Source organism: Mytilus edulis, chromosome 7, assembly GCF_963676685.1.
Source record: "Mytilus edulis chromosome 7, xbMytEdul2.2, whole genome shotgun sequence".
Lineage (NCBI taxonomy): Eukaryota > Metazoa > Mollusca > Bivalvia > Mytilida > Mytilidae > Mytilus > Mytilus edulis.
This window is the reverse complement of record NC_092350.1, coordinates 18,915,139-18,937,713: the sequence shown is the minus strand read 5'-3', so window position 1 is coordinate 18,937,713 and position 22,575 is coordinate 18,915,139. Positions and strand designations below refer to the sequence as shown.

Sequence of the window (22,575 nt, the reverse complement as noted above, 5' to 3'; positions counted from 1 at the left end):
AAAAAATACTGACGAGTGGTTGCAAGGTAATGTGCACTAAAATTTGTTGTTTATAATGTTGTCTGTCGTATGTTTTCCATTAATTAATTGTTCAGATGTTCTCGACTCGTACAGTTTCGTTTTGTCAAGGAGAAGTAGAGAAAGGGGGAAATCTACTCATAAAATGCAAGTTTGCCCCTTCGGAAGTCAGTTAGTTACTCGACAATAGGTTGATAACTCCCGAGAAACCGGAAGCATTACATTGGCGTTTTCTAAAAACCGGACCAGGACGGAAAAGTAATGATAAAAATCCGTGTTTTACAAAATTGAACGGCGATGATTGGTAATCCGTAACTATTCGACTTTGACCGTAATAGCGTAGTTTTAATGGCAAAATCGGAGAAACTACGCAAAAATCGTAATGGTTGGCATCTATGCTATTGTTGTTAATAAATTTTGGAGAATACATGTCAGTATGTGTAATAGATCATACCTCATCTGGTTTGTCCAACAAAATAAAGACAAGGTCAAATCTGGATAACAAGGCACTACCCATTCTGAAAAAAAGACAAACTTACATCATAATTTTACAGAAGAAACACAAAAGCTTCCTATTCTAGACTCTAATGAAACCTCATTCACCTTAAACATGACAAATGAATCCTCAAAAATTAGAACAGATAACAGTTTAGCACATCTCAATATTAGTTTGAAGTTTACTTATATGTGGTGTGCTTTACAGAGCTTAAGTTCTTTTGTACACCAATTTCGAGTTGTTCTCAAGACTATAGTATCCTCATGCATGCAACTCATAGAGAGTAATGATAAAAAAAAAAATCAAAGCGCTGTAAGCGCTGAAGGCAGTTAACCAAAAACCAGGCAAACGTAATTATGTGCAGTGGCGGATCCAGAAATTTTCATAAGTGGGGGCCCACTGCCTGCCTAACAGGGGACCTGCTCCAGTCATGCTTCAGTGATTTCCTATATAATCAACCAAATTTTTTCTCAAAAATGGAAAGGGGGGGGGGGGGAGTGGGCCCACTGAAAAACCCTTTAAATCCGCCTCTGATGTGGCATTAAACATTCATATATTGTACATTTATGTTTATCTAATGAATTAATTATTAAGGCAAATAATTTATTTGTTATCAAGGTTTCAATAGCAATGAATATATAAATGTATATTTTTTTATGGTGAGTCTGCAGTGGTACAAGTTCGCAATGATTGTAGTTGTTCTAATTGGTAGTTAACGTTGGTTTTAGTTGACTGTTAGTAGTACGTGTTGACTTTGTACGAACATGTAATAGTATGAATGGACTGGTTTCCCTGTAAAGAAAACTAAGTATGTCTTCTATAGTACAATAGTTATGCAACACAAATCAGACAAATGTTCACTACTACAAGGATCAAAGGTGAGGTCTGACTGACCTGCCCATAGTAAATGTAAATGATTTGTTATATTGTTCCATACATGAATATATATGGTTTAGGGGTGGGGATCTCAAGGGTTTTCAAGTTCTCAAACAGGAAGGGATAGGATGACCCCAGGGACTTCCCGTATATTTCATTTGATTTGTTATATTGTCCCGTACATGAATATATATGGTTTAGGGGTGGGGATCTCATCGGTTTCCAAGTTCTCAAACAGGAGGGGTAGGGGGACTCCCCCTAATATTTCATTTAATTAGTTGTATTGACCCATACATGAATATATATTGTTTAGGGGTGGGGATCTTGACCGTTTCGTAAGTTCCCAAACAGGAGGGGGTGGGTCACCCCATGGACTCCCCTTATATTTCATTTGATTAGTTATATATATAGTCCCATACATGAATGTATATGGTTGAGAGGTGGGGATCTCATCCGTTTCAAAGTTATCAAACAGGAGGGGGTAGAGTGGCCCAAAGGAGGCCACCTATATATCATATGATTTGCCTACATCCAGGTAGTTATTTGTGAAAATAAAGTAAGAATCTTCCAGCTACTTTAACTGACCCTTCAAAATTGAGAAAAAAAATACCCCTTCAAAATTGCAGTAATGCAGATTAACTGCAAAAAAATATTAGACAGTACAATTGATTACATTAAAATTTGTCAAAAGTAATTTTGAGTTTCTGTTTAAAATATTTTCTGCTTTTTCTTTCTTTTACATATATCTTTTGGTTTTCAATTCTAGTGTTTATATTCATTTACCATGCATAGATGTATTTTGTCACTTGCCTGGATTCGCCAAAAACACGGAATTACCCTTATCCGCTTCCGGAATCGGGTCTGAAATTGTAATTGTCTTTTCACGGCAGCCATTGTCATTGTGTTCCAATGTTGTTTTTGTCAGTCAGATACTATTTTACTCGTATTAACACATTTTTTGTCGGCGATTTTCTGTATATAGCTAGCAATTGAACAAAATTGACATCGATGTCATGAATAATAATGATTAAAATAAGTTTTGAGATCGTTTATTTGGAGACTTTGGCGAAAAGGCTTGCAAAGCTATTTTTTATTTTCTTTCAAGTGGAACTGAGACTACTATAACTGTGATATAGTTGTCTCAGAGTGGAAGGTCCGTCGGGCGTGGCTAGTAACCAAGTCGAAATGGAAGGTCACGGACCTCGGACAACCGCTAATTTGAACCCCTGCCTCCAAATTGAAAAGATACGAATTTCGTCTTCTAATTTGAAATTGCCGCCAACAGCATGAACAGTTGAACTTATTATATAATAGACTACTGACATAGTTGTACTACGTATTGACGACAAACAATATTCCTACGACTTTTGCCATTTGGGAAATCTAAACTACTTGTCTTAAAAGATTTTCGTCAATTAAATATTTCGTACAATTGTTTTTTGACATCTTAACCAAAAGCACAGGCGATAATAAACTACATAAGAATTCCTAATGAGCACTACTTCCTATGTGCAACGTCAAAAGTTTTGGGTGATTTGACGATCATTTAAGGTTTTTCTAGTCATATTTTTTGTAATCCAGAATTAAAAGTATTAAAAAAGTGTTCAATTAGTTATATATAACATAGTAGCCAGCTAGATAATAACAATGGCAAGTATTTCAGCATTTATTGGGTAGACCACAAATCTAGGGTGCTCGCATAATGCAGATTAACTGCATAAAAAATACCAAAACTAATTTAGAATGTACAGTGAAAATATTACCCTATTTTAGTCTTGCTGTAAAAGACCACCTACTTTAAATTCTCTGACCCTGTTTCAGCCTTGTTATAATGGCCACTTACTTTAAATTCTCTGAGACTGTTTTAGCCTTGTTATAATGGCCACCAACAGGATTTGCTGCTGCTATTATGGATGTTCTGGCTGGTAAACTGGAAAAAAATTAAGTATCCTGTACTAGAAAAACATAATCATATGCTGATAAATAGATTCTTATATTTTATGACAATTTATATTGTGTGAAGAAACACTATGATATTATAAATGGTATCTACAACCTATGTTAAAAATCTAAATTCAAGGTAACACTATTATTTGGACTAACATTTAAATAAGTTCTCAAACAAACTCACTTCACAATACTTTACTCCTGAAATGGGGCATAACACAAGAACAGTAAAAGTGACACCACCTAAATTCAAATTTGAACTGTGTTTGGTGATAATAAGCATTGTGTTAAGGTTTCATAACATTTAGTTGAGGTAAAGTTAGAGTGCAGAAATTGCAATTTTTTCCATTTATCAAGGAACATAACTCAAGATCAATGAAAGTAAATTTAAACGTGGTAAGAAGCATTGTGTACTACTTTCAAAACATTTAGTTGTGGTTATCTGAATTAAGAGAACGGAAACCAATATTAGGATATTCATATGGGTGTAGGTTCATACAGACAAGGGTGAGAATTTTTTTTTTAAGGTTTTAGTGCACAAAATGTATTAATTGTGTTGTGTTTAAAAACAATTAAATCTACAATATCCAATCTAAAAAAAAACACTGTTCTATTCATAATATTATAAAAAGCAGTATTACAAAGTCATAATTACCTACATACAATCCCTGCTTTTGCAATACTTATGCTCTGTTGTTCCTAAAATAAAAACATTCATCATTACGATATCAAATTCATTAATTTTTTGTAAATGATGGATGTATCTATATAACAACAGCTTATTTCAGATTTACAAAAAATTAAAAACATTGTTATATAACTACATTTGTAATTGAGAATGGAAATGAGGAATGTGTCAAAAAGATATAAACCAGACTCAAGAGCAGAAAACAACCCTAGACTCCCTATGGGTCTTCAACACAGCAAAAAACAAAATGTGTACTAGTTCTATTTAACTTAACCATGCCAGACCACCCTGTAACCCTTTTCACAAAAAGTCTTAAATGTAAAATTTATTGTAAGTCTAAAATATTCCTTAAGAATTCAACTAAATATTTTTATCGTAAGATTAATTTTACACTTAAGATTTTTTGTGAAAAGGGCTACTGGGTTGTATAGGTTATTACCCCCCCCCCTTTCTGTAGTACTTACCATGGCTTCTAGTAAAGCTTGATGTTGATTTCCCATCTTATCAAACTCATCTATACAACAACAACCAAGATCAGCCAATACAAGAGCACCTGCTTCTAATGCAAAATCTCCAGAGCCTCCATCTCTTGATAGGGTCACCTAAAATATAAAGACATCAATACAACAACAACCAAGATCAGCCAAAACAAGAGCACCTGCTTCTAATGCAAAATCTCCAGAGCCTCCATCTCTTGATAGGGTCACCTAAAATATAAAGACATCAATACAACAACAACCAAGATCAGCCAAAACAAGAGCACCTGCTTCTAATGCAAAATCTCCAGAGCCTCCATCTCTAGATAGGGTCACCTAAAATATAAAGACATCTAAAAAACAACTAAGATCAGCCAAAACAAGAGCACCTGCTTCTAATACAAAATCTCCAGAGCCTCCATCTCTAGATAGGGTCACCTAAAATATAAAGACATCTAAAAAACAACTAAGATCAGCCAAAACAAGAGCACCTGCTTCTAATACAAAATCTCCAGAGCCTCCATCTCTTGATAGGGTCACCTTAAATATAAAGACATCAATACAACTACAACCAAGATCAGCCAAAACCAGAGCCCCTGGTTCTAGAGTAAAATTTCCAGAGCCTCCATCTCTAGATAGGGTCACCTAAAATATAAAGACATCTATACAACAACAACCAAGATCAGCCAAAACCAGAGCCCCTGCTTCTAGAGTAAAATCTCCAGAGCCTCCATCTCTAGATAGGGTCACCTAAAATACAAAACGTTTTTGTTTTTATCTTGAGCATTTAGTGATTTTGTGTCATGAATTGATACACCATATCTTTTCTTTCCCTTAAACTAACATAAAACTGACTCCTTAGATTTTGTTTATATTCAAGTAATAATAATACAGTTAACTTCAAATAACAAAAAAATTGGGAAAAAACCTAAACAACCCTTCTTAATTTCATGTCTGTACAGGGAACCATTGAATACTCTCATTATTGTTTAACATTTGTCTCCATATAAAACATTTATACTGTTCCTGTTCCAAACTTAAAACAATCAAACTATTCAAAATGCAAAATTCCACATTTTCTAAAGCTTGAATGAGAGGTTAGGTCTCATAATCTACTTTGAACTGACATGCATAAAACATTTTAACCTGCTGCATTTGTTTGCATCTGTCCTAAGTCAGGAACCTGATGTTCAGTTGGTGTAGTTTGTTGATGTGGTTCATAAATGTTTCTCATTTTTGTTAAGCCTTAGACTTTAGTTGAAAAAGCAAGACATAGCGATCCTACATTCTGTCGGCGGCGACGCCACAAATATCAACTCTGTGGTTAAAAGTTTTTGAAATTTTAATAACTTTCTTAAACTATCCTAGATTTCTACCAAACTTTAACAGAAGCTTGTTTATGATCATAAGATAGTATCCAGAAGTAAATTTTGTAAAAATAAAAATTCAATTTTTTCCGTGTTTTACTTATAAATAGACTTAGTTTTTCTGCCTGGAAACATTACATTCACTCAGTGGTTAAAGTTTTAAAAATTTTAATAACTTTCTTAAACTATCCTGGGTTTGTATCAAACTTGGACAGAAGCTTGTTTATGATTATAAGATAGTATCCAGAAGTAAATTTTGTAAAAAAATAAATCCATTTTTTCCATATTTAACTTTTAAATGGATTTAGATTTTCTGTCAGGGCTATTCCAGAAAAAAATGTATGGGGGGGGGGGGGTTGGAAGGCACATTGTATTAATAATACATGGGTGATGAGTATCAGAGCAAATTTTCACACTATAATGCACTATAATTTTCAATTACAATTGTCTGGGTGGCGGGTGCTGACAAAAACTGCCTTCCAACCCCTCCATACATTTTTTTCTGGAATAGCCCTCAGGAAACTATACATTCAATAACTTTCTTATACTATTTTGGATTTGTACCAAACTTGGACAGAAGCTTGTTTATAATCAAAAGCTAGTATCTAAAAGGAAATTCTGTAAAAAAATAAATCCAATTTTTAAGTATTTTTCTTTTAAATGGATTTTCTGCCAGGAAACAATACATTCACCCTGTGGTTAAACTTTTTGAAATTTCAATAACTTTCTTATACTATTTTGAATTTGTCCCAAACTTGGACAGAAGCTTGTTTATGATCAAATGCTAGTATTTAAAAGGAAATTTTGTTTTCTTCCAGTTAACATTACAGTCAGTCTGCAGTTTTTAAATATTTATTAGATTCATAAACTGTCCTGGATTTTTACCAAACTTGGACAGAAGCTTCTTATAATCAAAAGATACTATTAAGAGGAATATTTTTATTGATTCATTTCCTCATTTTTGTAGAGCCTGCGATAAACAGAAAAAGTAGGCGAGACACTATTTTTTTTAAATTGTGGGTGGGGGGGGGGGGAGTGCTTTATAGCTTGTTCTCAGGTGTGAGCTAAGTCTCTGTGTTGAAGACTGTACTTTGACCTATAATGGTTTACTTTTACTTATTATTATTTGGATGGAGAGTTGTCTCATTGGCACTCACACCACATCTTATATCTATATAAAGTTTTTTATGCTGTATATAAACTTACTGTAAGACCAGAGGTGGTTGTTGTATTTCCACAGACATACACACTTCTGGGAGCTATACTGGCTGTGGACTGTAACATCTGTAAAATTTAATGACAAAGACAGTGAAAAAAATAAAGTAGAGATCTCAATTCTTTATTTTCAAAAAAGATTATATCATAGCATTGTATAGCATATCTATTAGATTAATAAATTTGAAAATAAATAATCAATGTATAGTTTCCTTTTTTCAAATTAAATATCATAACCTAGATTTCGGCACTAAAAATCAGCTACAAAATAAATGCTGGATTGATCTACAAAAAGTTATTACTTGATACCTGCATGCATTCCAATTGGCTATATGAAAATTTACATATTTTCCATTAATCTATTTCTTTCTTGCACATATAACAAATAGTGATATTACCTGACTCTTCCCTAATCCTGGGTCTCCAACAACTAAAATGTGAGGATCTCCTCTGACTGGAATTCTGTTCTGAAAATAGGAAAAACAAATAACTAACTCCATGGCAAAATTGTAGAGTAAACAAATAGCACAAAAATAAAGCAGAAAAAATAATATAAAACAAGAATGTGTCCCCAGTACACGGATGCCCCATCCGCACTATCATTTCTATGTTCCGTGGACCATGAAAATGGGGGGAAATCTCTAATTTGGCATTAAAATTAGAAAGATCATATCATAGGGAACATGTATACTAAGTTTCAAGTTGATTGAACTTCAACTTCATCAAAAACTGCCTCGACCAAAAGCTTTAACCGGAAGGGGGACGAACGGACGGACGCACAGACCAGAAAACATGATGCCCATGAATGGGACATAAACCAGAAAACATAATGCCAATGAACGGGGCATAAAAACATCTGAATCTCTAGGTTAGGTAGCTTATAGTCTTCACAATTTTATCAAATTTTTTTCATGTGTTTGTTTTGATAAGTAAATGTATATGGCATTTTATCTATCAAATATATAAATAATCTCCAGTAGCCCTTTGAACAAAAAATCTTATCTAACTATAAAGATATCTAGTTTAATTGTTAAGGAATATTTTAGACTTACGATAAATGTTACACTTAAGATTTTTTGTGAAAAGGGCTACTGGTGGATGGCCATAAATCATAGGGAATCTAAATCTAATATTAGTCATGTGAAAGAATTACCAAACTCACCTTATCATTTGTAAACTTATGAGTCCCACCAAATAATCCAAGTATCAAACCTGCCTTCACCAGCTGTAAATGTGAAATTAAATGAGTAAAAGAAGGATAAAATGTTTGAAATAGATTTTATTGGCTATGGGGAAATCTTATTCTTTACTTTTTCACATTTGATATTTTAAGATAAAACCATCAATTTGATAGTTTTAAAATTCATAGTTGTACAAACAAGACTTAAGACATAGACTAAGATAAGCACTTGATGCTTATGTAATTTTCGATTTTACTTGATATTGAAATGAAGTAAACAAACCCTCAAAATAATTATTTCGGATAATATTACAAAAACTACTTTCACAAAATTATAAAATCTATGTAAAATCATACCTCATGGCCATAAATAGATGGACAAAGTGACCTACAATGTACAAAATTTAACACTGCAGTCACAAAAATATTTGACATTTTTAACTTGGAATTTAAAATATCAAAAGAATTTTGTACCTTTATGAAACCTAGTAAACATTTTGTATTACACTGATTCATATAAAAAGTTTTCATCATGAAAATTAAAAATATATGCGAAATTCTCTAAGTAGGCATATTTGGTAGGATTTGGAATGCACCTTTAATACTTCAAAATATCTAATCTTGATCATAGTTCAGTTATATTCAATATTGACATTTTCAATCAATATGTTTTACATTTCAATATGTGAAAACCATACAATAAATATAAAAATGAAGATGTGGTATGATTGCCAATGAGACAACTCTCCACAAGACACCAAATTGACACAGACTATAGGTCACTGTACGGCCTTCAACAATGAGCAAATACTGTTTTAACAGTTTTCTTTATGGTCTACATGTAAAATCATATTTGTATTTCTAGAAATAATTATTAATATTTCACTCACCCTACAAGCAATCTAAACAGATTTTTCTCACTTTGTATTTCTTCAATGGCATACAACTCCTTCATGGTGAATTCCATAGCTAGTCCTGAGTTGTCACCAGATTTATTCCCCTTGGCATTCACAACAGAATTAGCGTAGATATACAATAGAAACATACATTTGTCCTTGTTTCTGCCTTTACCTTGAAGATAACAAATAAATATACTAAATTTATTAATCATTAATTAATTCAGTAAGGAAAATTAAAGTTTCGACCTCAAATTTTGAATGAAAATAACTTTAAATAGGAAAATATTGTCTTTATATCAAAAAGTTCTTGCTTTACATGCTTTGAGTAAGCATGCACAATTTTAATGAGTAAAATTTCAATGCAAATCTTCTTACTTTAACATGAGCAACTTGTCATTCAGTAAAACAAACTCAATTTCAATATCTAATTTGTAGATTCAATTTTAATGCCCCATTTATGGGCATAAATTATGCTTTCTGGTCTGTGGAAATTTTTGGTCTTATATTGTTTAGATTGTTTCAAAATAAATAAATAACAAAAAATTTCAGCAATTTTCATTTTTATAAACGACCAAAACTCATGAAAGGTAAAAGTGACTCCAACCAATTTTGAACTTGATCTATTTTTTGTAAAAATAAGCATTGTGAATAAAAAGAGATAACCAAAACCAATTTGGAGATGTTGGGGAGGACGGTACAGAAGGACAAGGGTAACACTTAATGCCCCAACATTATGAAGCTGCCAGTGATTTTCCTAAGATTGTTGTCTTCTTTACTAGTAGTTTTATTTTTAGACTTACCCTCATCAACACTGTTAACTTTGACAATACCAGAAATAGTAACTACATCTCCAGGTACACAACTGTCAACTGAAAACAGAAAAGGAGTAAGTGATATCTGAATTTGAAAGTATTTTATACTATAAGATCTGATTGTTTGAACTTCTGCAAATATTTATATTATAAATAATATCAAGACAATGTTAAACTGTAACAATTTACATTGGCATTGCTTAGAAAAGGGTTTGGCAAAGGCGAAATAAATGAGAATTTCTAATGTCACTTAAAACTGGCAAGAGAAAGTAGTTTAGCTTTTTATACTGTTTTATCTAGCCAAATGTTTACAGATACCTATTATTAAAAATTTCCACAACACATAACTGAGACAGATAAGAACATGTAAATGAACATGTCAAACCTGAAGCTTATGCTCAGAAATGCTTATCTTGGTATCTAGCTGCTCATCTAACTTGTGATATAATAATTGCAAGCAAGCAGACAAGATACAGCTAGATGTTCCATGTTTCATACAAACCTAAATCTTGTGTCAGTTCACAGTCAATAGTTCTAGGTTTTCTGCCATACTAACCTAAATCTTATGTCAGTTCACAGTCAATAGTTCTAGGTATTCTGCCATACAAACCTAAATCTTGTGTCAGTTCACAGTCAATAGTTCTAGGTATTCTGCCATACAAACCTAAATTTTGTATCAGTTCACAGTCAATAGTTCTAGGTATTCTGCCATACTAACCTAAATCTTGTGTCAGTTCAGTCAATAGTTCTAGGTATTCTGCCATACTAACCTAAATCTTATGTCAGTTCACAGTCAATAGTTCTAGGTATTCTGCCATACAAACCTAAATCTTGTGTCAGTTCACAGTCAATAGTTCTAGGTATTCTGCCATACAAACCTAAATTTTGTATCAGTTCACAGTCAATAGTTCTAGGTATTCTGCCATACTAACCTAAATCTTGTGTCAGTTCAGAGTCAATAGTTCTAGGTATTCTGCCATACTAACCTAAATCTTGTGTCAGTTCACAGTCAATAGTTCTAGGTATTCTGCCATACTAACCTAAATCTTGTGTCAGTTCACAGTCAATAGTTCTAGGTATTCTGCCATACTAACCTAAATCTTGTGTCAGTTCACAGTCAATAGTTCTAGGTATTCTGCCATACTAACCTAAATCTTGTGTCAGTTCACAGTCAATAGTTCTAGGTATTCTGCCATACTAACCTAAATCTTGTGTCAGTTCACAGTCAATAGTTCTTGGTATTCTGCCATACTAACCTAAATATTGTGTCAGTTCACAGTCAATAGTTCTTGGTATTCTGCCATACTAACCTAAATCTTGTGTCAGTTCACAGTCAATAGTTCTAGGTATTCTGCCAGTTTCTTTCAGCCTGTCTACCATAATTTCTTGTACCCTATTGAAATCAATAACAAATTGAAACATCTAAAAGAAACTTTATTTTTCAATTAACTAATGTATCCATACAAAGTACTGCCATGATAAGTCAAATGTGAACAAATTATTTTGTAGTACTAGTTCAATTTCTTATCAATTAAACAGCTAATTTTCTATTTTATAGCAAAATGCTCCTTCCAACTCTGGCATTATTAAAATATACAGTCATTGGACAATCACCTCTCTATTCATTGTTTAAGAACCTAAAGGACAATAGGTAATTCTAAAGTTCTCATTTCCAACATGAAAAAAATGTCACATCAAATTATGTTGATGTACTCTTTTGAAAATATTACTAAAATGCATTAGATTTTAAAAATGTGAATCATTAGTTTAGTACATGACTTAATGCATACCTGATAGTCTGCCAGTCAATGGTTCTTGTAAGTTCTGAACTTCTCTTTGCAAAGAATGTTTTACCCTTACAATCCTGAGACGGACACTGCAATTCAAGAATATAAATGTAATCAGAAATGTTTATTCAACAAAAAAAATAAAAAAAATTTTGCTTAATACTTCAAGTTAATGCAGAAATAACCATGTTGCTAGATATAATAATATTTCAGAGAGATTCAAATAATAAACTAAAGTAGTATTTACCATTATTGATATTTTAGATAACACATGTATTTTCTGTCATGCATATCTGCAGAGTTTAAACTAAATTTCTGTACAATTTCATCAAAATTCATCTTACAATTTGTCTTAGAGGTTTGTACAAAAGAAAAAATCATATAAATCTTTGTTAAGTTCAATTATCTGCCCTTGATTGTGTGAGGCCAATATCATTTTGTTCATGCATATACATCTCCATATATTAACTAACTTTTAAAGATGGTTCACATAAATTGCCCGACAGTTAAAGAAAGGTTGCCTTTACAAGAATATCATGATATCACCAATTAAAAGTGATAAATACACAGATTTTGTAAAATGTTTCAACAACTTTATAAAAATTGTATTCAATTCTTTAATATGTCAAGCTTTTTCTTTGTTTAATAAAAACAAACTAAATTTTGGTGTTAATTTCTATAACGTTTGTACCTACCTTGGTAGGAACTGTATATTTACCATCAGGTAATGTCACACTCTAAAATAAAGTCATTTAAAAATAAATATTTCAATGATCCTCATTCATTTTTTTATACTGTAAGTTTAGAAATTATTGCGTGCATTTATTATTACGATTTAAATTTTCGCAATATTGAGAAAAAACCTGTTTAATTCATATACATAATTTTAAAATGAGAGTTTAAACTATTGCGATTATAACCCTGCCACATTTTTCGCAATAATAAAAACATTGCAATAATTTCTGAATTTACAGTAAATGTAATTCAAACTGTCGATATGTTTCATAACATGGTAAACAAACATTAACAGGCCTCAATGTGAGTTTATGATGAAAAACAACAATAAAAGCACTGTTCCTTTGGGTTTTTTCCTTTTTTTTTCTGTGCATGAATGGATTTTGTCCCATATCCTTTGTTTTTGTCTACAATATATACTGCCTTTTATAATAGTGTCAAAATCTATATTTCCTTTTTAGTCTATAGACAAGAAGTGGCAGCACTGCATATTGTAAAACAGCCAACATGCTACAAATCAACATTATCAAGCTGTAAAACAAATACAAAATCACATTCCCTTCCAATGTAGCTAAGAAAGTTTGATGAAACTTAGCTTATATAGTGCTGAAAAATTTTGGTCTATCTACAAGAAGGAAGTGGCTGCACAACACATGTAACAATTGTTTACCAGCTACTTCTCACCAGTATTAAGCTACAGATCAAATATAAAATTATACCCTTTAATAGTATGATGAAAGCTTTCTACCCAAGGACTTTTGAATGGACACAGAGACAGATAAAGTCAAGCAGTCACTTGACCAGCTTTCCCCATTCCCTATGCAAGTAAAAAATAATTTGATAAGGATTTCCTTATTTAGAATATTATCAATGCTTAAGAAGATAAAATCAGACCCCAGAGACAGTCTTACTAATAGGACAATCCACAGTCTGTCAGCTAGTACATAAAAAAAACCAGTCTAATTCTTAAAACTGCTGAAATTACATAAATGATACTACCTTTCACAACAGTCAGCTTTAGAGTTATAAAGATGTAAATACCTGAACATTACCACAAGAAACACATTCAAATGCTAGCTTTGTACATAATGGTTTGATGTTACTAACTCTTACAACTGTCCCCTTCACAGAAACAAACTTTCCTACAATTTGTAAGAAATTTTGTTGAATTATTAACTACATATATATACTGCTTAAAAATACAAAGTCTATAAATGTAAATAAATTAAACATTACAATCTTTTTCTTTGTAAATACAATGCCATGCATTGACTGGTTCAATAACATTTTTTCAGTTCATGTGGAATTAATGTTCATTTTTGCTGCAATTTATTGTTGGATCACTAATTGATGTTAACCTCATATTTTTATTCACATCAAATGTGAAAAAAATAAAACATTTTACCTTTCAATATTTTGGATACTATTCTGGGGCTCTTTTTAAACAAAAATTTAAAATAAATTGTTAATCGGGGACTCTTTTCACCAAAAAAATAAATAAATAAGGTAAATTACACTGAAATGTTTATGACTTGCAAGTGTTTTTTCTTATTAGATTTTAGAAAACTAATTGTTATCACAAACCATAGTAATTTGCTTTCAAATTTTTCAGTGGTATCTGTGATCCAAAGTTAATCACTCTAGCTAGTATTACTGGCACTGAATAACTACTGCCATCTGATTGGTCAGTTTGTGAGTCTGCTTCTGCTTCATGTCTTCTTTTGTGAGTAATCAACTGAAAAATAAATGCTTCAAGTATATTAAGTTGATTGCATTTATTTGAGATTTTAAAATAACGGGGAACAGCAATTTAAAAGATTAACAGAATATAAATTTCTATAAAAAGAAATCACCTTTGTTTTTAGTTCTGTGGTAAGACATCCTGGTACTCAGTCAATTACGAGCAACCAAAAGAAGTAAAGTCAAATATATAAAAGGTGCAATTTAGGGGGAAAATTTACAGCTTTCTAATGTCATGTATAGAAAGCATTAAACAGTAAACTTTCCCTCAAAATTGTACCGATTAAAATCTTGGATTTACTTCTTTATGTTGCTTTTGCTTGACCAAGTACAAGGATGTCCAACCGCAGAGAAATTAACCTGTCCAAAAAATGTTAATTCCAAAGTCAAAAGATGGTAATATAAAAATGATCAGATGCAGTTGACATTTCGGAATAGTTGAAATGTTTACTTTTGAATTGTTTATGTGTTTGGTCTGTTTTCAATATGATAGAATTTTATGCCACTGTCATACTAGTTTGAAAATGAGGTTTAATACACCATTCTACATTAGAAAACTCATGTACCATTAGTCAGGAATATAACAATTATTATCCATTCATTTGATGTGAATTTCCATTTGATTAGGGACTTAACATTTGATTTTTCTCAGAGGTTGTTATTTTTGTGATTTTAATTTTTGCACTATATTACAAATAACAGGGTTGCTTTTGAAGAGTTGCCACATCTATAGTTGATTTGACATTATAACATTTTAGAACCTCAACTCCTTGTTTTCTAGGAAAAAATTTACCTGGTGAACAGCTAATCCAATACAAGAGAGTATTCTGTCTGGCATGTCCTTCATCTCTGTTGATAGGTCTGGGATACCTTCCATTAAAACTACAATTCAAAGTTTAAACATTGTTAAAGAAAAGGCATTTCTTCATTGTGCCCAATATCCAATCTTATCATAATCAAAAGATCATATTCATTTTCTAGTTTGTGTTTGTGTAATTGATCCCATTGTGTAAAGGAGGGTAGTATATCTTACCTGACAATGACTTCACTGTTCAGCTATCAAGCAAGCTAACCAAAGATAAAACCATTTGCTACACACTCATTGAAATCAGCTGTAAAAGGTACAGACCTGCCAACTTGTGAAAATCTCTATGGGGGATTTAGCGCGACCAGATTTTTAAGGGTTACAATTTTAGCAACTTTTCTGTGTGCATTGTTTTTTACTCCTAAAATAGTCTCAGTTCTTTTCATTTTTCTTTTGGTATACTAATGATAATCTTGTAGGCCTTGGTTTCTTTTATTTGCATGATTCTTTTACTATTAAATTTTAAAATTTACAAAATAACTGAAGAATAGAGAAAAATAGCATTAAAAATAATGGATTCAAAGTAGAGACCCCCCTCTTTTCCCCCTCCAAAGACCTTCTTTTCTATGAACCATGACTCAAAAGACGTAAAACTACATGTCCTAAAGTTAGAAGGATGAAGAATGACTTTGATTTAGTCTTATCAGTATCAAAGAGAAAATGAACAAAATTTGAGTTATCTTTCTTTGTATTCAGAGGTGCTCTTACCGGCGGAGGCTTATACAGTAACACATTAGAAGTGAATACAAAATGGCGTCGATTTTAAATCAACAGACACACGACGTCTGGTTTCAAAATTAAACTGATTTCAAGATAAACGATGTTTTCTTGAGAGTTCATTACAGTTCTCATCTTTCAGTTAATTATGATTTTGTTGTGGAACTACGACAAATGTTGCAAATTGTGCTTGTATGATAAATTGATTAAAATTGAAAGGCTTTCTGATCAAATTTGTGTGTACAAATTAATTTTGAGGACTGTTATGACTCATTAGGTAATCTGATTACATACAACCACTAATTATGACACCTGTTGTGACTGTTGATTAGCGTAGGGTCGTTAACTTGTCGTTATATGTCCCCAGGTAAAATTATAGAATTTTTAAAATTGATCAGAAAAACTTCAAAATAGGTAAACAATAATTTTTTCGGGTATATTTGGTGAAAATCGGGATTTTGACTAGTTTTACGATCACGATATCGGGATTCGGGTTGAGGGATAAAAATCGGGAAAAACTTTGACACCTCAGCTTTTAATCTGCTTTGTTGGTGGTTTTAGAAAACAAGTGCTTCTCTTCCCACAACCATCCCATGTTCTCCAAAACACTATTTATTTCTTGGAAAAGTTCTGAGGAGAACCCTTATATAGTTTAAACATATTTATTTATAGTGGATTGGGAAGCAAGTTATTGCATTTTATATAAATCCCTTTCCACTTTGTGGGTGCAAGCACTGCCTTGTAGCTGGGTTAGCCTGCTCTTTTTCTAAATCTAAAAGGGTGTCTTTTACTTGCAAGAGATATTGCTCTCTCTAAACATGGGTTAGCCATTTATCATCCCCTTCCGACGGACTATCATGGTTTCTCAAGACCATACTCGCAAATGGTGTCAGGGGAGAGCCAAAAATTCTGTTCCTGAAATGTTCACCTCGAAACGGGGATCTAACCAGGAACCTTTGTGTTAAAAGTCTGATGTGCTAACCACTACACAATGGCTCTCGAGAGAGAGAACTTATAAACATTTACATAAAATGTCAGTCAAGAATAGTTCGTTCTTAATCAAATATGTACGACTTTTACATTCATGTGCACCTCAAACAACAAAATTGGATTCTTCCTTGGAAGACAATCAAAACACTACTAGATTAAAAAAAAATCTGCATTTTTTATCTCTGCATAAGGTAATTAAGTTATGGTATAAACATGCAGTTGAATCACTTCACAGAAACCTGAATGGTTTGTCTGTCCACAGGTAAATGGTTTTGACTTACTCTGATCAGCCAATAATTCTTTCATATCAACAATGAAATATCCCTTTTCTTCCACTTCATCCTAAAACATAAATACAAAACTGATATGTACAAATTATCTTGACCTGGCAGACTGATAGGACATAATGATCAAAAGATCTGGTTTTCATATAAAGTCACAAGCAAGAAAATAGTGTGTTCTTACTGCATTATAAATTGTTGCGACTAAACTTAGCAATTTCTGATTTAAATGAACCCAATGATGATTATGGTCTTAATTAATGCTGTCATTGTATTACAAAAAGAAAGCAATATTTAGTATTGAAGTTTCTAAGGGGAAGAAATGTTCTTAAAGACAAAAGTAAAAGAAAGCTCACTTTATTAGTAGGGGCTTCATGACTTTATTTTGGCTTAAATACTCTATTGTTCAAAGGTATCATTAAAATATCTTCATGATAGAAACAACAGTATCAAATAAAACTAAAAATAAATAAACATTGCCAAAAAATCCCAGACACTTTGTAAAAATCAAATGTAAAATACTTAGACTACAACATACCCATTTGTAAGACTGTGACCAACTCAGGAAATATTTCTCAAATACTTGAACCTTTTTAACTGTTGGAGAATGGTCATTATAAGCTGAAATTGAAAAAAGGTGTACTATTAGCTATTGCTAACGAATCTGTTAAAATGTAATGAAAAATTCAGGGAACCCTACCTTAGTACAAAACTACTGACCTGATTTTTCCAATTTTCAGGAAAAAAAAATTGTAGTTTCATGCTACTATATTTCCCTACAGATCTACAAAATATATATTGAAAAGAAACTGAGATCTGACCTCTACAGTCTACATCATATATATGTGATAAGTAGAGAATGAGCATGTGTGAATGTCTGTTTGTAATTACCTTCTTCTGGAAAGTAATACTTCCATCCTTTGTATGGGGACTGGACCTCAATAACAGTCTGGACCATCTGCGATGCAGGCCTTCTGTTGGGCTGTGGATCATCCATCATTCTTCCTCCCCTGCCCTGAGATTCTATTAATAGACTTCCTATTAAGTATGATCTAATATTTGATTGCAACATTTAATCAGCCTGCTTCTAATTTAAATATTCAGTCCAACTACAATATTTTGAACACTGTAAACAACAAAATACAAATTGTGAGTTTGCCTTTGTCATTTTTAGTGTGGTATTTGGTAAGAAAGTTCTTGTTAAACAAGTTAGGATGAAAAGAAAACTTTGGCCTTCAACAAAAACTGGTTCATTGGAATTGTTATATATGATGCACATAAAAGGGAGGTTAAGTACAAGTATTATTTCTTGAGGAACCAAAAACAATTGATAATCTCAGGCTTGCACGTTTCAAACTTTTCATCTTTTTCTTGATAGATTGCTTATTATATTTCAAGTCAATATGTTAAATATATCAAAATTTGTGACCAGGCATAAGCACTGTTGTGTTAATTGTTCCCATGTTCCCAAAGGGTTATAAACATAAACGCAATAACTTTTCAATACACATTTAGTCCCACCAATACAAGTTAAAGATATTTCAAATTCAATTTTCTTTGCTGTTTTGAGAGTTGCATGCAAAAAACACCATTCTTCAATCCCTCAAATCCCTCTTTTCCATTAGCATGATTAGGCCATACAACTTATATTTTTTGCTGGATAGTAAGCATTCAACTATATAATTCATATGATTAGTATTAGTACAAATGTATATTTTAGCATAAGTCGATACTAATAATAAATTTGATATTCACCATATAATTATGCAATTTAATGTTAAATAAATTTACGTGAATTGCCTCTCCCTCTGTTTCCATGGTGACTGTAGTAACGACCTCCACCACGACCTCTCCACCAGCCTCGACCTCTCCATCCTCTCCCTCCCTGCCAGCTACCAGCACTGGAGGTACTTGTTTGGCTCATCCTGATTGTACTTTATACCTTACAAAATAGTTAATTTAATAAAGACACATTATTCTTTCTTGTACATGTACATCATTGTACATTTATACATTCAGAAATAATAATTCAAATGACAAACACACATATAATAGGATTCTGACCCCATCAATCTTTTTTTTGAAAATATTTATATTGACAGTTATATATATTTTTCCAAGAATTATAAAGTTAGCTAGTTTACCCACTGGCTACATCTTTCTGTTTTAAAATGCCAAAAAATAAATAGACAACCATTGCATCTCTTTGGATTTTTATGTAGTATACATGACCATTATAGCTTTTCATCTTTAATATACTTTTGCAGATGAATAAAGTTATAAAGAGTAGTATATGTCTCGAGACAGCATTTTTTTTTCTGGAGACAGCATCCCCATAAAACACAAAAAAGACATTTAAAGGTTATCTATTATTTAAGGGTATCTATGAAGTGTGACAAGGATTCATTTGTCTTCACATAACCTTTGTATTGAAACTGGTCGTTATGTTGGTACTAATCATTTGCTAATAGAAATAAAACAAATTGTATTTTTTGTGATTTAGGAGTAATAGAGGATGAATTTCATTTCATCCTTCAATGTAGTAGATATACTGATTTGCGAAAAAAATATGTAAAAAAATATTACTGGTCTAGGCCATCAACTTTTAAATTAATAGAATTATTGTCAGGTGAAAACACAAAACAGCTTTGTAATTTAGGAAAGTATATACATTTCTCTTTTAAATTAAGAAACAGTTTATTGTAATAAAAGATATTTTGTATTGATGAAACTTCTGACGTCACCTATTGTTTATTATGCATATTGTTTATATTGTTTGTAATATGCCATATGTATAAACTGTACATGTACCCGGTACTTGATTATACTGATGAGCTGTAAGGCTCAAAGTTAATAAAGAATTTGAATTTAAGTATGAAGTATGGAACAATCACTGACCTAGATCATTATTAATGCATGACCTATGACAATGCAAATTATGACTAATTAGTGCATGTTGTCAGATGGCTTGGACTATTCTGTCATAATTATTTAAGTGCTGACAGACTTCACCTCACAGTAGGAAAGGTCACTTAAATTACAATTCAATTCTTAGCAGATAGTAAATCAATTTTACAAAAAAAGAAATGGAAACATAAGAAAAACACTATTTGAAAAGAGATGCATTTGTGTGATTTTTCATTTTAATCATTAAGTCCAAAAATGCTTAATAATGAAATAAAGAAGACTATACCTACTAAAGGAGCTATCATAATGGACAATTTCTGATCAGGTAATTTTTTTTATAAATTGTATTTAATAATAAACAAGTTCTTTTCTTCTCTATGTTCAATACACACTTTAATGAATCCTTAGAGTACATACCCTCTAACTTTTGAAAATCTTAAAAAGGTTTTTAGTGTGTAAACTTCTTTTTAAGAGTAACTGCTTACTTACTTGCATGCATATTTTTATTTTATAAATTCATTATCATATCTCTTCTTTGTTTCTTATGTTATACTGACATACCTGTCAACTTGTGACGATGAAAATGCAGGTCATGACCTGCATTGAAGAATCAAATCTCAGGTCATAACGCGTACAAACTTTTTCGAGCTGAATTTCAGTATTTATTGTACATTTTTCTTATAATTTAAATCAAAGTTACCAAAACATCAATGCATGTTCACTTGGTTAAGTAATTTTAAATCTTATTAATTATTGTTTCATTGCACTTTTTAAAGATTTTTATAAATTTGTGTAACACAGTCTTATGTTCTTTACTCATAGTGGTGATGTAATTCAACCTCACACACCAAATACTAGGATATATTTTCCATAAGTAATTCTATGTTTGAAACCAGCTATCAGCCATAAAACAAATCATTAAATTTTCAATTGAAATTAGACTTATAATAAAATATAGTAATATAGTTAAAAGAAGTATAGATGAACAAAATAATTTTCAACTTTTTTTTTTAAATTGTATAAAGATATAAAAATAATGAAAAGTTATATTGCAATATGTATTTGAATTTTATTTTTTTAAGATTTAATCTTTTTCACCCCAAAAACGTAAATATGAGGAATAATTTTGAATGGTGACAAAAAAGGGGAAGTAAATCTAGTTGAAATATGTTTGTAAAACAACTGTGCAATTTATTTACGACCTAAAGCTAAGGTAATTGGTATTAATTAACAGTGTGTTTGACACCAACGCTGTCAAGTGAAGCCATGCACTTAATGGGCAACTTAATTTGACAGTTTACACAGCTAACTTCCTGTTCATGGAAGAATTACGAATTTGCCGGTATTTCAAAGGAATATATTACTTAGAAGATCAATCTCAAGGCTACGAAATACGGGTGAAAACGGGTCATTTTTGGAATTCTCGGGTTATTCAATGACCTGGCAGGTGTCCTGGGTGATCCCTCAGAATTGTGAAAATCTCGGGTCACACCCGCAGAATACGGGTCAGTTGACAGGTATGTACTGATGAAGAGCCATTTATTTATTTCTTCATCATTCTTTTGTTTTCATGATTCTTGGAATAATTAACAATTGACCTGCTAGGAATGATTATGACAACAGATTTAATTGTGTCATACATCATTTTGTAGTTTATTCAATGCATAAGAATTTCAGGGGGGATAGGCACCATTGGAAAATGAAATTGCAACAGTGCAATTTCTCAAAAATTTGAATTGGTACCATGTATTATATGAAGGTACAAATATATCAGCTTCAAATTTCACTTGTTAATCAGAAGATGAAAGTGATGTCACAGGAATGGCAGATTTCTATTAGTTAATCAATGTTTACCAGTGTAGTTGTTTATTTCATTCGACGTCGTAGGAAGGCGTCCCGGACATCATAATTATTTGGACTAGTAATATTAACCAAGCTCTGTGGACGGTAAATTTATAAAATATAATTAATATCCTAAGATCAATTAGACCAAGGATTTGTACTATACAAATCCTTGATCAGACACATATAAGTATTATATGTTTCTCTGGATGGACTTCATTCGCAGCTATAGAAAAGAAAGACCTGTGGTTATATTTCTCTAAACAAATACAAATTTCTAATTCGTGTAAAAATTTCAAGGAAAACATATTTTAGATCATAAATATTGTCTGCCCTTGAAGCATTATACCATGAAACTATCGATATACCATATTACGCTATTTCAAACAGGTTGCAAGGTATTATTCAACTGTTGAGTTCTACTTTCACTTTTGATTATATTTCCCGCGTAATTTGGCCTTTAAAATAAATCCGGGTCATATCGGAAAAAGACTTGTGACAATTACGGATTTGTATGTTAGCGAAATGAGGGCCGGTTTGATGGTGTTTAAAGTAAAGAGGGTTTTTAAAGAATAGGAGTAAATGGCAAAAATATGAAAAAGAGTAAAATTTGGCTGAAAAATAAATAAATAATCTATAATGGGGCGCAAAGTATATATATAAAAGACATCTGTCGACGGGATAAAAAAAAAAAGACAATATATACGGCAAATCCTGTTAGATAATACAAGTTTGAA

General features: G+C 31.8%; 1 protein-coding gene across 1 annotated transcript in view; it reads right to left on the bottom strand.

The window, feature by feature from the left end:
• The window catches only part of LOC139480929 (DNA helicase MCM8-like), a 29,699-nt gene extending 7,386 nt beyond the window's left edge, over window positions 1-22,313 (bottom strand). The window contains exons 1-21 of the mRNA XM_071263898.1: window positions 22,207-22,313; window positions 18,881-19,031; window positions 17,981-18,112; window positions 17,628-17,710; window positions 17,090-17,150; window positions 15,030-15,118; window positions 14,081-14,231; window positions 13,538-13,638; window positions 12,457-12,498; window positions 11,765-11,850; window positions 11,285-11,367; window positions 9,963-10,031; window positions 9,154-9,334; window positions 8,621-8,651; window positions 8,246-8,308; window positions 7,482-7,550; window positions 7,075-7,152; window positions 4,490-4,627; window positions 3,993-4,036; window positions 3,234-3,320; window positions 473-536 (exon numbers count right to left, since the gene is read on the bottom strand). Coding sequence (XP_071119999.1) covers window positions 473-536; window positions 3,234-3,320; window positions 3,993-4,036; window positions 4,490-4,627; window positions 7,075-7,152; window positions 7,482-7,550; window positions 8,246-8,308; window positions 8,621-8,651; window positions 9,154-9,334; window positions 9,963-10,031; window positions 11,285-11,367; window positions 11,765-11,850; window positions 12,457-12,498; window positions 13,538-13,638; window positions 14,081-14,231; window positions 15,030-15,118; window positions 17,090-17,150; window positions 17,628-17,710; window positions 17,981-18,112; window positions 18,881-19,013 — 1,785 coding nt within the window. The 5' untranslated portion in view covers window positions 19,014-19,031; window positions 22,207-22,313. The remainder of the gene's footprint in view (window positions 1-472; window positions 537-3,233; window positions 3,321-3,992; window positions 4,037-4,489; window positions 4,628-7,074; window positions 7,153-7,481; window positions 7,551-8,245; window positions 8,309-8,620; window positions 8,652-9,153; window positions 9,335-9,962; window positions 10,032-11,284; window positions 11,368-11,764; window positions 11,851-12,456; window positions 12,499-13,537; window positions 13,639-14,080; window positions 14,232-15,029; window positions 15,119-17,089; window positions 17,151-17,627; window positions 17,711-17,980; window positions 18,113-18,880; window positions 19,032-22,206) is intronic.
• Window positions 22,314-22,575: the final 262 nt, after the last annotated feature.